Source organism: Lontra canadensis, unplaced genomic scaffold, assembly GCF_010015895.1.
Source record: "Lontra canadensis isolate GAN:19392208 unplaced genomic scaffold, GSC_riverotter_1.0 scaffold28, whole genome shotgun sequence".
NCBI lineage: Eukaryota > Metazoa > Chordata > Mammalia > Carnivora > Mustelidae > Lontra > Lontra canadensis.
Window position 1 is genome coordinate 719,099 of NW_022631022.1, and position 15,213 is coordinate 734,311.

Consider the following 15,213-nt stretch of genomic DNA (forward strand, 5'->3'; position numbering starts at 1 on the left):
GGGCCCCTAGGGCTTATTTTCAGGGAGAAACACACAGTAAAATCAGGTCACAGACCCAGCCCTGATCCACCTCTTCTCTCAAGGACCAGCCTTAATTGGCTGATAGTTTTCATCTAGAAGAAGGTGTCCCACATGAAGTTGAAAGGAGCTCTGGTGAAGTAAGACTTCATTAATTAGCCTGTTAGGGAAACGGCTTTCCATTATTATGGGGGCTGGATAAATTTTGTTTTTTTTAAGATTTTATTTATTTATTTGACAGAGAGAGATCACAAGTAGGCAGAGAGGCAGGCAGAGAGAGAGGAAGGGAAGCAGGCTCCCTGCTGAGCAGAGAGCCCGATGCGGGACTCGATCCCAGGACCCTGAGATCATGACCCGAGCCGAAGGCAGCGGCTTAACCCACTGAGCCACCCAGGCGCCCGGGCTGGATAAATTTGATGACCACTGTTCTCCTTTGGGCTTCTAAAGGGAAGGCACTGGGTTTTCATCCTTTTACCAAATACTGAGAAATATGTAATATTTTTTGCAAGTATTTTGTTTCTAGGTGTTGAGTATCTATGTGCCAGATACCATATTTATTCTTATTTAACGTGCAGAAATGCTATAAAATAAGTGGGATTATTCCCACTTTAACAGATGAGGAAAGGGAGGTTCAGATACCTAGTTAAGGAACTAGCTCAAGGTCATACCCTACTGAGGAGCTGTGCTTGGGTGCAAAGCCAGGTCAGTGACCTCAAGCTACCTTGGATCTTAACTGTGACTTCTTGCATCTTCCCAGCCACTTTGGGGCTGCTGATAATATGAAAATGTTCTAGATTCCTGATATTATTTCTTTCTTTCCTCTGTAAAATCCGCTGCATTTGTCTTTCCCTAGGTGGGTGAACATGCGATTCCAACAATTCGGATTTTAAAAAATATTTTTATTGTAACATGGAACACATTAAAGTAAAGGAAATCAGTGTGAGGTCCGATGATTTTTCTCCTTTGATTATTTTTCCCCCTAAATGATCATTTTACATTGTCGAGAAAATCCCAGCACAGTCAACCCTCTGTACCTTCCCTTGCCTGTCTGTGCCAGGGTCTGACTTGTCCTTCCCCTCGTGGCTCTGACATAACTTCAAACACGAGGGCTTAAGCACACAGAGGAGAGGCATACTTGGGGGTTCTCAGAGGACTCCAGAGGGTCTGAAAAGTGGGAGAAGACCAAATCCTTTTCTAGTAAAAGTAGGCTAAGGTAGTAAGGGGCTTAGGTGCTGCCCCAAAAACTTAAGTAGCAGTGTGTTCCAGTGTTAGTAAGAAGACCAAAGTGGAGACTGTGGGAAGGGTGTGGCAGGGTGTTTTGGCTGCTTTGCCTTTAGCTGGACCCCTTCTGGGACAGGAGTTAGGCCTCCCCCTTCCTAGGCACCTACTGCAAGCCTTGGATTATGTTAGGTGTTTGGCAAATGATACTCCTAAGGTATATCTATAGCCATCTATTACCAGATGGGGAGACTGACCCTTGGGGCACATGGGGCTGCCCCTGTGAGTCCCTTCTTCTTGTCCCTCCAGACTGGACAGTCTGGGGGCAGAAGGCAAGGATGCCTTTATCCCTGAGTCCCCAGTGCCTGGTGCGGTGCCTGGCCTTTGGTAGGTTCTAGGCCTTTACTGAAGGAATGGAGGTGAAGTGACTTGTCCACGTAGGTACAGTGGTGAACCCATTAAATTGTAGGACCCCGAGGCTCTGGGACAGCTGCCCTGTGTGTCAGAAGTAGGATCAGATTCCAGCTCTTAATGGTTGATAAGTTTGGTGAACACAAAATGACGGATGTGCCCACTGTGTAAATTGCAATATTATTATAGCACAAGATTGGAAACAATCCAAATACTCATCAATAAGGGACAGGTTAAGAAAAATGATGGTACATCTGCACAATGGGGCATGATGGAAGTAATAAACGAGGAAGGTTTTCGTGTACTGTATTACACAATCTTCACAAGAAAAAAAGCAAAGATCAGCATATAATATGCACGTTTTGGGTAAAAGGGAAAAAAAAAGATTTTGAATTTGCCTGTATATGTGTCAGCAAACTCTGGAAGGATACTTAATGGGTGGGATGGTTAGCTGGGCAGGATCGGGGGTAGAATTAACTGTATCTTACGCCTTTTGGTTTTGAAGTCATGAGAATGAATGTTACTACTTATTCAAAATATTAAAAAGAAAAAAAATAGTGGAAGTGACGTTGGACCTGCTGTTCTATCTATCAGGGCTTCAGTCTCCTCATCTGAATAATGAGGTGATGGGATTAGAACAAGGCTTCCCGTGGAAGGGCGATGTTGTCTATGTTGGGTGTATCTCTGGCTTTTGTGGGCTTGTCCAGGAGATGCTGGCCCTGTCCTAGGGTGGTCTGCAGTCCCTTCTGTTGGTGGCCTGGACCTGGATGGGCCCAGGCTGTTTGAGAAAGGCCAGGGTGATGCTGAGAGCAAGTGTCCTTCTGCCCCGGTGTGGGCCTTGTATCTGTCCCCGTTCCTGGCAGTTTGTCCTCTGCACACCCTGCCCTGGTGTGACTCAGTTGGTTCTTCCCCCAGACAGGAGGATTACAGTGAAGAGACTGTTCTGGAGCGTTCTGGCAAAGTGCTGCAGTTTAATAGGAAGAAAAATGGCAGAATGTTTTCCCAGGTTATTTTTAATGCTTTTCAGTTCAGCAAACATTAATTGAGAGCTTAAGTGCAAGGCAGTGTGGGGGAGTCAGAGCGACATAGCACCTCATCTCTGCTCTCCAGGGTGCGAAGTCTTGGGTGAGAAACTTGAGTCTAAAATCCCTCCTCATACCCTCCAGGACTGCACAGTTTACCTTATCTGGTCCCACAGAGACGTGTGGGATTGGTAGGAATTCTCCCCATTTCACAGGTGGGGAAATGGAGTCTCAGGCAGTCTTGCCCAAAGCCACACAGTTCCCAAGTCTGGAACCAAACTAGGATTTCTCTGACTGCTTTTTGTGAGGCCAAACCCTTCTAATCCGAACATTCTGCCACACGGTACTTCCTGGAGGTGTGTGTGGCTTAGGCCCATTTCTACCTGGAAATACCAGGTAAACACAGCCCTAAGTAAACTTCCTGCACTGGTTTCCTTTATGGAAGGGCAGTGGAAATCTCAGGCTTGCGGTCACATGTTGAGTCTTATCCCCCCTTTGCTGTGGTCCCAACAGTTCTGCCCTCCACTGCCTGGAAAGCTCACCCCCTTACCATTAGTTCCAGGCAGGATGTCCCATATGTGTGTAAGGGTGGATGTGACAGCAGCTTTCTTCCCACCCCATCCTCATGCCACCAATTCCCTTCCTTCCCTTCCCTTCTTCCACAAATTCTGTTGCTGCCACCTGTCATCCTAGCTCTTTCCCAGAAGAGCTGCACATGCTCCCCGCTCAGGGTCTCTGCCCTCCCTGGCTATTCCCTCTACCTGGAAAGTTCTTCCCTCGGACTTCACTTGGCCTCAGGTCCCTACTGGAAACTCACCTTGGGTATGTCTCTCCTGGCCACCCTTTCTGTAGTATCCCTTCCCACTGTTGCCGGTTCCTCCCCGGTTTTTTCCCGTCTGGTATATGTGTGGATTACATACAGCTTACATGTGTTGGGTTAGCGTCTCGCTCCCCGCTAGGATGTAAGCCCATGAAGCCTGGCTAGTTGTGCTTAGCACTGGATCTCCAACTGGATCGCTAAGGGCAGCCTCTGCCATGTAATAGATACTCTGTAAATATTGTGGAATGAGTAAAATCGCCCTATGGCCTAAACGAGTAACACTTCTTTAAAGAGGGAAGAAGCAAATCGTAGTCTTTTTTTAAGAGGTGAAAAAGACCCAAGGCTTCTCTCTTTACAGAGCTTTATCATATAATATTAATTCATTTAATAATCATTCAGCAGCAGGTGTGTGTGGAGGCCTCTGCGGACCATCACTTAGCAGCCTCTGATTTGTACTCTCAGGGAGACCACGCACGGAATTTTCAGAGCAGGCCATTCCTTTGGGGGACAGTTGTAATGATTTAAGCACTCTATTTTTTTTTTTTTTTTGACATTTTTGTGTTTCAGTAACCTTTTTTTTTTTTTAAGACTTTATTTATTTGACAGAGAACACAAGCCGGGAGTGTAGGCAGAGGCAGAGGGAGAGGGAGAAGCAGGCTCCCTGCTGAGCAGGGAGCCTGAAGCGGGGCTTGATCCCAGAACCTGGGTATCATGACCTGAGTACTTAACTGATTGGGCCACCCAGGCGCCCATTAAACACTCTTATAGTTTACATGGGGGCTGAAAACGGCCTCTTTCAATTCCTGCACATTGATCTCAGTTCTTGAAGTGCCAGAAAACCACCTGGAAGAAATGGACTTCTGCATGCATGTAACACTCGTTCAAATAGTTGGAGAAAGATGGCTTATTACAAGACTTCTCCTCCCGTGCGCGCACCCCTGCCCCTCCATCATTGCCAGTTCCTTTGACTGTCCTCCCAGTGCCTGCAGCTGTAAGGGCCCTTCCCACCCTCAGTGCCTTCTTCAACATTCGGCTTCAAGGTTCAGAATTTAAAGTTTAGTCCTGTTGGAGCAGAGTGTTTGGGGACCCTGACCGAGAAACCTTGGCCCTTGTTGACTTGTCTCTGTCCACACAGCCTGGAATGGGCTCTGCTGCTGAAGACAGAATTCAGTAGGTCTCTTCAGTGGTGGGGCCCCTCCCTGACTCCTCCAGAATCATAAAGGTTGTAAGGTCTTTGGTTTGGCTTTTAGCATTTCAAGATTATAGCAGCTGTAGTAGATCTGCGAAGGACTAGGAACCTAACCCGGACCCCGTTTTAAAAGACAGTAAACACTGGTCAAGTTCTGTCTCTGAAGTCCAGCAGAATGTGCTGAACCTTTATGTGTATCATCTCTTCTCTCTTTTTCAGTGCCCGTGGTGTTTTTCAGGGCTTATCTGTCTGTCCCTCTGCCCTCCATGTTCTTTTCTCCTGTCAGCCTCTCGCTTCCCTGTTCCTTCCTCACCCTCCTGCCACTACTCTCCTCCCCACCTTGCCAGTCTGCAGACATGGAACAGATAGGGACGTTGGGCCCGCGTCCCTCTCTAATACTTTGACCATAAGCCTGTCATTTACAGACTTAGGCAAGTTGCACATGTTACATCTCTCTCAAGGAGAAAGAACTGACATTAAATTGCTTCGTATTGAGACCCTTGGCTGATTTGCCATGGATAGAAGAAACTTGCACCCCCAGCTTTAGGCGCTTGTGTGAGATTGGGTCCTGTGTTTGTCCCCCATCGTGGCTTCCGATGGGTGGCTGGATGGGAGGACTTGAGTGCCATGCTGTTTGCTCGCTTCTGTCATTGCCACTGCCGCTGTCATCTTGGGTTCAGGTGGCAGGGAAGGAGGCAACTGAGCCTTTTTCTCTGCCCCTTCTGTATCTCCAGTCCTGTATCTCCAGCTCCTCAGGGGAGTGTGCGGAAGCAGGAGGGAGGGAGGAGGGCATGGATCCGGCCTGGGGCCCTCTTCCTCACAGCCGATTTCCTTGTCCTCCTTTGTTTCCTCTTGGCTTAACGAGTTCACTCTGGAGAGGCCCACTTTGGGATGTGGGCCCTACATTGAGAGGATGGAGAACAGCCCAAGGACTTTGGATTTCCACGATGGGCTAGCTGTGTGACCTTGGGTGAGTCACTGGGTTGGTTTCCACTGAGCTTCATCAGATACCTGAGGAGCTGATTTGGGTCCAGTGGTGCTGATGGGGTCCTTGGCTTCTCTGAAGCACTTTGGAAGAGCCAGCTAGAAATTCCATCGGAGGCACATTCGGGGCTGTGCTGCTGGGCCAGGCTGGGCAGAGGCTTGACCTGCCAGCTTATGGATCCCCGGAGTGAAACTGAGGAAGCCAATGAATTAACTTTTGTTTTGTGGACTGTTCTTCCACGTCGGGAACCATGGGGATTGGGTAGCTGTGAAGGTCCACGTGGGACCCACGGCAGAGACCCTGTGTCCACGTGGGAGCCCCAGTCAGCCACCCAAGGCAGCTGAGACCGGGGGTCCAGGAAGCCATGTTTGTGGATTTGCCTAAGAGTGCAATTAGTGGGATGCTTTGCTCCAGAAAGTGAGTAAGGGGTTCATTAGCCTTTTAGAATCTAGAATTGTTCGGAGCCATTGCCCACCCCTGCTCCACTCTTTGCTCTGGCTTGAGTGACCCAGTCCATTTTGATCACTTAGCAAGTGTTTACTGAAGGCCAGCCCCTTCGGGCAGGGCACCAGCAGGGAACACGGAGACCTCAGACCTTGATAAGGCAGTGTTTGGAGGAGAGACCGCAGAAAGAGGGACTGCCAGGTGTCCTGTGGCCAAGCAGCAGCTCTCTCAGAGGGCCCTGGTGGGCAGGGGCCATTTTCCTGGGAGAGGGATCTGATGGGTATATTTCCAGTCGTCTGTGGATTCAACGAAGTGATGTTTGGGGAAGCACTTCGTCACCTGTCACATGGGAAGAAATGCCAGGTGGTGTCACCATGTTGGCTGCAGGGCAGGGAGGCTGGCAGAGAGGTGAGGCGGGGACAAACAGCCTTGGGTGTTTGGTCCTGGCACACGGGGTGGCTGAGAGGCTGGGAATCCTCTGGCTTTGCAGTCCCCGTGGCTGGTAAAGGCAGTGGACCAGGAGTGACAGGACCTGACAGGACACGTTCAAAGCAGTGTTTTAGGAAGATGGGCTAGGATTTGCCTCTTTGCTTTCCAGGCCTTTCTTTTCTGTCTCCTCATGGCTTTTCTGTTCCATGGGGCCAGTGATGTGGCTCTTTAGTATGATCATCATGGACAGTGTGGTTTTCTGTGAACCACAGTGTTGTCGAACAGGGACTAGGACCCCCCATGGGCTGAGCTGCCTACTCCCTGCTGCCCTGGGAGATGGCAGACATCAGAGGGGACGATGCCAGACTCCTGTATTTGGAACCCAACACCCTCTGCCTCTGGGGGCTGTTTTTGTGATCCCAATGTGTTTTAAGAGATCACATGATTGATTTTTGTGTTTCTTTAATTGCCTGGGGCCCCAAATTTCCTTCCTGGCATCCCTCAGGGATGAATTCTGGGCTCTTTTTGTCCATGAAATCTCCCCACTTCCTTTTGGGGAATAGAGGCTGAGTTTGGATGTGAGGTGGGACTAAAAGTATGTGGACCCACAGAAGGGGGCCTCCTCTCTGCACTCAAGCTCCACTGTCCAGTGTGCGCAGTAGGGGACTGCCCCAAGGCATAGGACAAGTTACCGGCAAAGTAACCAGGGGCCATCCCAGTCATCAGACTGGGCAGTGACTGTCCTTGGCACTGTACCTCCACACTTCTTGTCCCCCTTTCTTTCTCCTGGTCCCCATTTAGATCCCACCTGCTGGGACCAGGGCCTTCACTGGACTGCACTTCAGACTCCTGCCTCATCCCACCCTCCGGGACTACAGGTGCAGAGGGACAGCCAAGGAAAAGAGGCAGCCTGCTAGATTGCCAGTGGATCCTGTCTTCCACCAGTTCCCAGACCTCACCTCTCCCCGATCCCCCTCCACTCCCTTCCTCCAGCCAAGTCAGACCAAGACAACTCCTCCCCACCTCCTGGGCCCAGACAGCCTTCTGGACCTATTTTCTGCTGCCCTGGGAATACTGTCCTTCACATGCGCTTAAAGCGGGCAGGGCTGGGGCAGGGCTGGGGCAGGGTCTGGGTGATCAGGGAGGCCTTCCTCCAAGAGGTGGAACGGACAGGGTCTGGAAGTGGAGTAGACTCTAGACGGGTCCAGAAGGGAGGAATGAGCTGTCCAGGCAGGCAAGCAAGGGTGGAACATCGGGGAGTGGCCCCAGCTCTGGGGGGAGTTCACTCGCTGAATGGGCCCACTGGACCAGCCCAAAGCCCGGGTCCTACAGCTGCTGGGGCCGGCCTGCGGTTCCGCTGAGTCTGTCCTTCTGGCTGGAGGAAGCATCTGCAAGGGAACCAGCTCCTCTGTCTCGGGCCAGGCAGAAACCGAGACCTCCCCACGCCCGCTGGAGGAGGGAGGAAGCCGGTTCCAGGCAGCGCAGGAGCCAGTCACAGGCTTTATGTTAATGCGGGCCCTCCCCGCGCCGGCGCTCAGCTTATTCCCCGGGCCTGGCCGACAGCTTAATTACGCCGCAGCGCGCCTCGGCTTGCGTTCCACGGTTCCCTAAAATAATAAGGATGGCGTCACCGACTTCCAGCGGCCATGTGCTCCCACCCGTGCCTTCTGAGCTCTATTGTAGGAAACAAACAAAATCCAGACACTCAGATGCTTTTCTTCTTGGAGAGATTTGTTTCGTTTTGTTTTAAGGTAATGTGGGGACCCTGCCCCTTAGTTAAGATTTTAAAAGATCTTTAAGGTGCAGAGACCAGAGTCATAGCGACCCGGCGGCTGCAGAATATCCTCCTGTTAGCAGAAATTCGTGAGCGATGTGGAGGATGCCACAATCTTCCACTGGGAACGGTGGTTTTTGATCAGAGCAAATGGTGTGGCAGAAGGACCACCCCACTCAGGGTTTCCTGGGCCCAGGGCCAATGCTGGGCCTTGCTTTTTCCTCTGCAAAAAGAGGGCTAAACTGGACCAGTGTTTTAAAAGCTGTGGGTCACATTTAAAAAAAAAAATAAAATCTTTTTAATGTAATAGAAAAGAGTCATTGTGATTGGGTATGTTTTGTTTTGGTGTGTGTGCCTGTACACACCACATGGGTATACTGAGCCAAGGCAGGAATGTATTTTTTACTGTGGGCTGTGGTCAGAAAGCCACTGACCTAGATGATCCCGAAGGCCTTTCCAGCTTTCGAAATGTCCGACTCTTCTCCCAGAGCCTGGCTTTCTCTTCATGGAACCTGGCCGGTTTTTGCAGGTCTTGCCCCACAGACTGTTAAGCAAAAGTAGAGATTTTAGGGTCGAAACAGCAGAATCATAAGCATCTGTCGCTCCTATTGAACACCTTTGGGAAGAAGCTCATTTCCCCTCAGCCTTGGTGACTCAAACAGTTTAGCCTTCTAGCTAGAAATGGAATCTGCAACAAGGGATGGCCCATTTAAAAGCTGACCTATTTAAAACCCATGAGCACCAAAAAAACACGGGGTCAATTTGATTTGAGTCTCCTCTTCTGTGCAAGACTGGAACCTGAAAACTAAATTGGTCAGGGACTGACAGGGTTGAAACCAAAGCTACACATATTTATTGAATTCTTGGTCAGTGAAAGAAAAAAAAAATCAAGGCTGGAGGTTCGTGGGGGAAAAAGAAACAAAACAAGGTGTAGATACAAAGTCAAGAGGGGTGTATTTTGGGTATAACATCTTCACTCTCCAAAATGTTATGAAGCTTCATGCCTTTCATGAGAGACGGCTTTGGTGGCTCAGATGTGCCGACTGCCCTTTGTTCCCATTCTCGTGCCGTGACTGTGGACACAGTGGGGAGAGGTGGCTGTGGATCTGGGAGAAGACAAGTGGCTTTTTCCAAGCGGAGGATGCTCTAAGTGCGTTATTTCACTTAATCCAGCTCTAGGTGATGGGCACTACAGCCATCGGAGGAAACGGAAGCTCAGGAGAGGTGAGGTGAGCCAGCAAGTGGAGAATGTGGACTGGAGCCCAGTCTGTCTGACTCCAGAGCCTGCCTTCTGTCCACCTCTCCACGTTGCCTCCGGAGGTCCTAGAAATGTAAAGAGCTGTTCTCGCTCGAGCTTGCTTCTTTCTGGTTTTGGCCTTCAGCCGTCTCTGTTTTAGGCCTGAGCTGTCCATTTAAATCAGGGCCCCCTGATCATGGGCCTGTGACCTCTGCAGTCACACAGGGCCCTGGGCTTCGAAGGGCCCTCCCTTGGGTTTAATGCAGTGCTGTCGCTGTCTCTGGAATTCTTAACAGTTTTTGAGCAGTGGGCCTCAGATTTTCGTTTTGAACGAAGTCTTGCCAACTATATAGCCGGTCCAGAATTTGATACAGTGCATCCCCTTTCTCGGTTTTTCTGGGTCTTTCCTGTCTTCCTTGAGCATGCCTGGCCTCTGGGCATTTAAAGAATGCACTCGGTCCCCGCTCCAGCCCGCTACCTGGCACCCTGCTTCAGTAGCTGTTTACCAGACATCGGTCTCCTCCCAGCCGGCACCACACCCCTGCTGGCAAGGACCCCAACTGTGGCTCACGGGCAGCCTCTGAATCCCCAGCATGTTACTCTATAACAGTGTCACAAGTACACCCTTTACGGAGGCAGGGGCTGCTTCTAGGCAAGAGGTCGGTGTACAGAGCACTGGGTCAGGTCAAGAGGAGTGCACGCAGTTGGCCTGCCTCCTGGGGGACACATTGTCTAGAAGAGGTCAGGTTCATTCCCATCTGTGTGGGACTGATTACACTGTATGTTTCACAGCGGTTTGACTCACTGCGCAGCACCTAGTGCTGTGCCTGGCACTGTAATCGGGATGTTTGTTAAGCAGTTGCTCTGGTGTCCGCCCCCTGCTAGGCTGATTATGGGGAAGGACAGTCCCTGACCTCTAGGAGGATCGGATGCTTAATACACGATTAAATGATTCATGTGGCAGCTGCCCTCAGTGCCCTGGGATGCTCGGAGCTGGGCGGGGGAAGGCTTCCTGGGGAGGGGGGCCTGAACACCATTTGTGGTGCAAGGGTGAGACGTGGGAAGCCCTGCAGTTGGGGGAGGTAGGGAGGTGGCTAGTGGAGGGCCTCCTTAGGTCCATTTAAGAACTTGGACTCCTCCCCCCGCCACCCCACCCTCCCGCAGGCGGTAGGAAGCCAGGAGGCATATTTTCTAGGCTGGAGTTTGCACTTCCTGGGTTAAACAGATAGCGTTCTGCGGAGCCAGAGCCTCAGAGCTCAGGGATGGAGTCGGGCTACTTGAATGTTCCAGTAGTCCAGTTGTCCCCGCTGTCACAGAGACCCCATTTGGAGGCAGAAACAGACTTGGAGTGACTTAGATGACCGTGACCAGGACTGCGGTGTAGAGAATAGAGAGGAAATTATCGAATTTGAGAGAACTGTGAAGACAAGATTTCACAGTTTTGAAACAAGCAACGGGTTGTTTCTTAGAGTAATAATGTGTTTGTGTTTATCACGGACGGTTCCGTTCCCATTGGTGAGAAGCGATTGCTGTGTCCTTGCTTTGGGGACAAGTTTTTCAGGAAATACCAGAGCCGGACAGTCTGATTCCTTGGGAAGCCTCATTGCCCCCCTCCCGCCCTGACCTCTCAGTTGTGGCTGAGGATAGATATACAGACCCCTGAGGGGTGCTGACACCTGAGGGGTGAAGCATAGACTCCCGAGTACTTCTGTCCATGGGTGTTTGAAAAGCTGACACCTGCAGAGGAAGCCAGTGGTTGGGCTGGAGAGAGAGTAACCACATTCAGATATTTTTAAAGGGCCAGTGGAGTTGGGAGAGAATCTAAACCCAAAGTACAAATTTTCAGTTTAATTTTAACTTTGCACTTAGCTCACACCCAGGATTTGGCAGGGGGACGTGGACCTTACTTTTTTTTCTTTTTTAAGCAGAACACACCCTGGATGTAAAAGGGATACGCTCTTTGCTTGGAAGGGTCTGGAGCGGCGTCGGCCGCACGGACGGGGAGGAAGTGGGTTGGGACTGGAGCAGGAGCTTGGAGTGGGTCTGAGGCATGTTGGGGCTGGTTGTGGGTTTGGAAACATGTGAGCCTATCCCAGAGCTCTAGGAAAGAGCGGCCTTCCACGGAGTCCAGGGTCAGGAGGGGGTGCATGGGATGACTCCAGGCCTCCTGTCGGGCTGGTGTTTTTGTTTTTTCCTGTTCAGGTCCATTTCAGATACTTCACAGGGAGCTTACCGGCCATCTCCAAAGTGACAGTCATTCCCCAAAGCAGCAGTGGGTTTCCCCCTCACGGTTTGGGCTTTTTGGTGATCTCAGCAGCCTCCAGGTCTAAGCCTTGCCCCTCTCCTCACCTCTTTGATCTTGCCCCAAACACTGCTGAAACCCCCTGCCAGGAAGGAAATGCAAAAACCGGTGGGGGTCCCAGAGGTGGGGGTCCCACGGACCTGACCTGTAAGAGCCACCTGAGACCAGACAGCAGGGGGCCTGCCCAAGTGGTTGGGGAGGGGGCTCTTCCTACTCCCCCAACCCCTCTCCACATCCCTTGCTCCCTGATTGCAGCCTCATCTGAATGAGGGCTGGCTTGGGGTTTGTTTTGGTTACGGAGGAAGTTTAGCGGTGGCGGGGACTGATGGGACTGGCCCCCATCCTGCTGGTGGAACTCTTAGAAGAAAGGTGTCAGGGGAGCTTGGAGAGTTGAGGTGGTTCTGAGAGAACTTGCACCTCACATTTGGGAAGGTCTGAGAAACCATCAGGAGCCAGCACTGACCAGCTTGGTGCTAACCATTCCTGGGACTTGAGGGCCAGTGGTTCTGGGGTGAGATGGGAGACGCCCCCCAGAGAGTGGTGGTGAGGATTAGGTGAGCTGGTGCAGGCGAAGCACATTGAGGGTACCTGTTGAGGGCTCAGGAAAGATCTGACTGTTACTAGGAATAAAAACGTTAGTGGTGGGGCGCCTGGGTGGCTCAGTGGGTTAAAGCCTCTGCCTCAGGTAGTGATCCCAGGGTCCTTGGATCGAGCCCCGCGTCAGGCTCCCTGCTTGGCAGGGAGCCTGCTTCCCTTCCTCTCTCTGCCTGCCTCTCTGCCTACTTGTGATCTCTGTCAAATAAATAAGTAAAGTCTTTAAAAAAAAAAAAAATATTAGTGGTAGCAGCTTACGTATTGTCCTCGAGAGAAATGTCCCCGCCATTGGTCCTGGTGGTGGAAGTTGGGACTGGGACTCTGGGTCTGTCTGTAAAATTCCCAGGCAGCATTGTGCCTCTCTGAAAGAGACGCCAGCTTCCAGGGAAGAATTCCCTCGATTCCCAGCACCACCTCCCCCAATCTCTAAGACGTTCTTTTCCTTGGCTTATGGCCGTTAAGAGGAGAAGCCCTTGACCCGTCTGGAAAAACCACACGTCTGAAGTCTTTGCGGCCGGGCTAGAATCCCTTCTCATATTTGTCTTTCTCTGGTAGAGCTTCAAGAATCCGCAGCACCTTCTGAAGACTGTGGGCCCTGTGGCTCCAGTGCCGTAGAGGTGGTGGCCTTCCCTCCCCCAGCACAGTGGCTCTCCCTCTGTTTGCCCTGCTCCCCTAAGGGCAGGCTTCCTGGCTCTACACTGATTTCCTGCCCTGGGGTAGAAGGCCTCATAGGATTTATTCCCAGCACTCTCGCCAGTGACCTTGAGAAGGTGGCTTGACCTGGACATCTGGCCTCTCCTGGGGACTGAGGGAGTGGAAAAGGACTTAACTTCTCCCATCCCAAATCCAAGGGAAAGGCGGGCCTTGGCGGCCAGTGCCTGGGCTCAGAACGGGTCAGCTCTGGGAAGGAGCTCCTGCGCCTGGCTTCAGCCCCTCCTGGCAAACTGTGCTGCTGTCCTGGGCTGAGCCTACCACCTCTCTGCACCAAGGAGGCAGAAAGCAGGGCAGCTGTGGGGCTCTGCAGCCCAGATGTGCCCCTGAGTTCCCCTGGTCTGCCTGCTGACAGAGGTGGCCTGAGAAGGAGCATGGCAGGCCCACTGCAGACTCTATTCCCCCAAGCTTCCCCCTGGGGACTGTGGCAAGCCGGTCGTCCTGGGCCCAGCAGGAAGGTCTAAGCAAATTGGTCTGCTTATCCAGGAGAAAGAAAGACTCTGAGGGGCTGGCATGACCCTTTGGACCATATGGGACTGCTACTGAGAAGAACTAGACTGTACTGTCTGATGCCATGTGACCCATCTGAGACAAGTAACATGTGGGTGGACGTCCCAGGCCGGCAGCATACCAGCCACCTGGATGCAGGCTTCCCTGAGGCTCTAGCGAGCAGACAGGTGTTGAGCACTGGGTGCAGCTAGGAGGAGTCACCGTTACGGGGCCTGCCGGCCCTGGGTGGCCAGGGAGCAGCTGGACTGCAGGACAGGAGTGGGTAACCACAGACATCTGCCTGGAGGGCGGGACACCCTGGCCTCCCTTGCTGACTCCCCAGAGTCGTTCAGGCCCCAGACTTGATCACTCTTTTCAGCTTGTCTCCCTCCCATCTGTACTGGAGCCTGAAATCACCTTCAGCCACATCTGCCTTTTAGCAACCCAGTGAGGCATGGCTTTTTTTTTTTTTTTTTTTTTTAAGATTTTTTATTTATTTATTTGATAGGCAGAGATCACAAGTAGGCAGAGAGGCAGGCAGAGAGAGAGGAGGAAGCAGGCTGCCTGCTGAGCAGAGAGCCCGATGCGGGGCTCGATCCCAGGACCCTGAGATCATGAACTGAGCTGAAGGCAGAGGCTTTAACCCACTGAGCCACCCAGGCACCCCAAGACATGGCTTTTTATCAGACTTTCTACATGATTAGAAAGGATTTGGACCCAAATTTGGGTAAGAATAGAAACGAGGAAAACATAACTATGGTGGCAACATAGTCTCCAGGGAGTTTTAAAGAAGGCATAGGGTCACAGAGGTGCTTCCTGAAGACCGACTTTCGTTCTTTGATGACCTCAGCCTGTCACTTTGGGGGGTTTCACGTCTACTCTCGGGGCCCTGTGAAGAGCAGGGCCTAGAGAGGCTCCACCTAATATGGTAACTGTAAGTAGTGTCTTTTTACACTTAAATTAAGGAAAATGAAAACTCAGTCCCTCGTTCTCCCCAGCCATGTTGCAGATGGCCAGTGGCTCCTTTCATGGGCAGAGCAGGAGGCGTCCATCATTACAGGAAGTCCTGTGGCTGGTCTGCAGAATAGAGTCTGCTGCCCTTACTCTGGGCCAGGCCAAGCCGGTGACCATGGTGACAAGCACCAGACCTGGTGGGCGGGCTCTGGTGGGCAAGCCGGTGGGAACAAGCGGCCACGTGTGTCTGGGGACCCATTCGCATGCAGAGGGTCACAGGTGCACAGAGGTGGAGGACAGTGGGGCCTGAGGATGTGAAGGAAGGTAGCTGGCCTGGGGAGGTGGTCAGGCTGAGGCCATGGGGCCGTGGGAGTGGCCGGTGCTGACGGGAAGCTGGAGACTGGTGGCTGATTTTTAACGGGAGTTTGGAAGGGGTGTGTCAGTGGGGTTGGAACGAGACCACCAGGGATTATTGAGTGTGTCACTGTGGTCCGGCCCAAGCTCCTTGGGAGTGTGTCCCCACCACAGCCCTCCCTGCCCTCGGTTCAGGTAGAGGTGGGAACCCCGGGGTGGGTGTTGGCGGTGGCCTGCTCCTGGAGAGGCAAGCGGGTGCCAC

At 51.9% G+C, this 15,213-nt stretch overlaps 1 protein-coding gene across 6 annotated transcripts in view; it reads left to right on the top strand.

The window, feature by feature from the left end:
- Nucleotides 1-15,213, top strand: part of ANP32A (acidic nuclear phosphoprotein 32 family member A) — a 37,782-nt gene that overhangs the window by 14,739 nt on the left and 7,830 nt on the right. Inside the window, exon 1 of one of the 6 annotated variants that reach the window (XM_032864602.1) lies at nt 14,554-14,577. The exons of the other annotated variants lie outside the window; for them this stretch is intronic. Coding sequence (XP_032720493.1) covers nt 14,569-14,577 — 9 coding nt within the window. The 5' untranslated portion in view covers nt 14,554-14,568. Of the gene's footprint in view, nt 1-14,553; nt 14,578-15,213 lie in introns of those variants that run through there. 6 annotated transcript variants of the gene reach the window in all.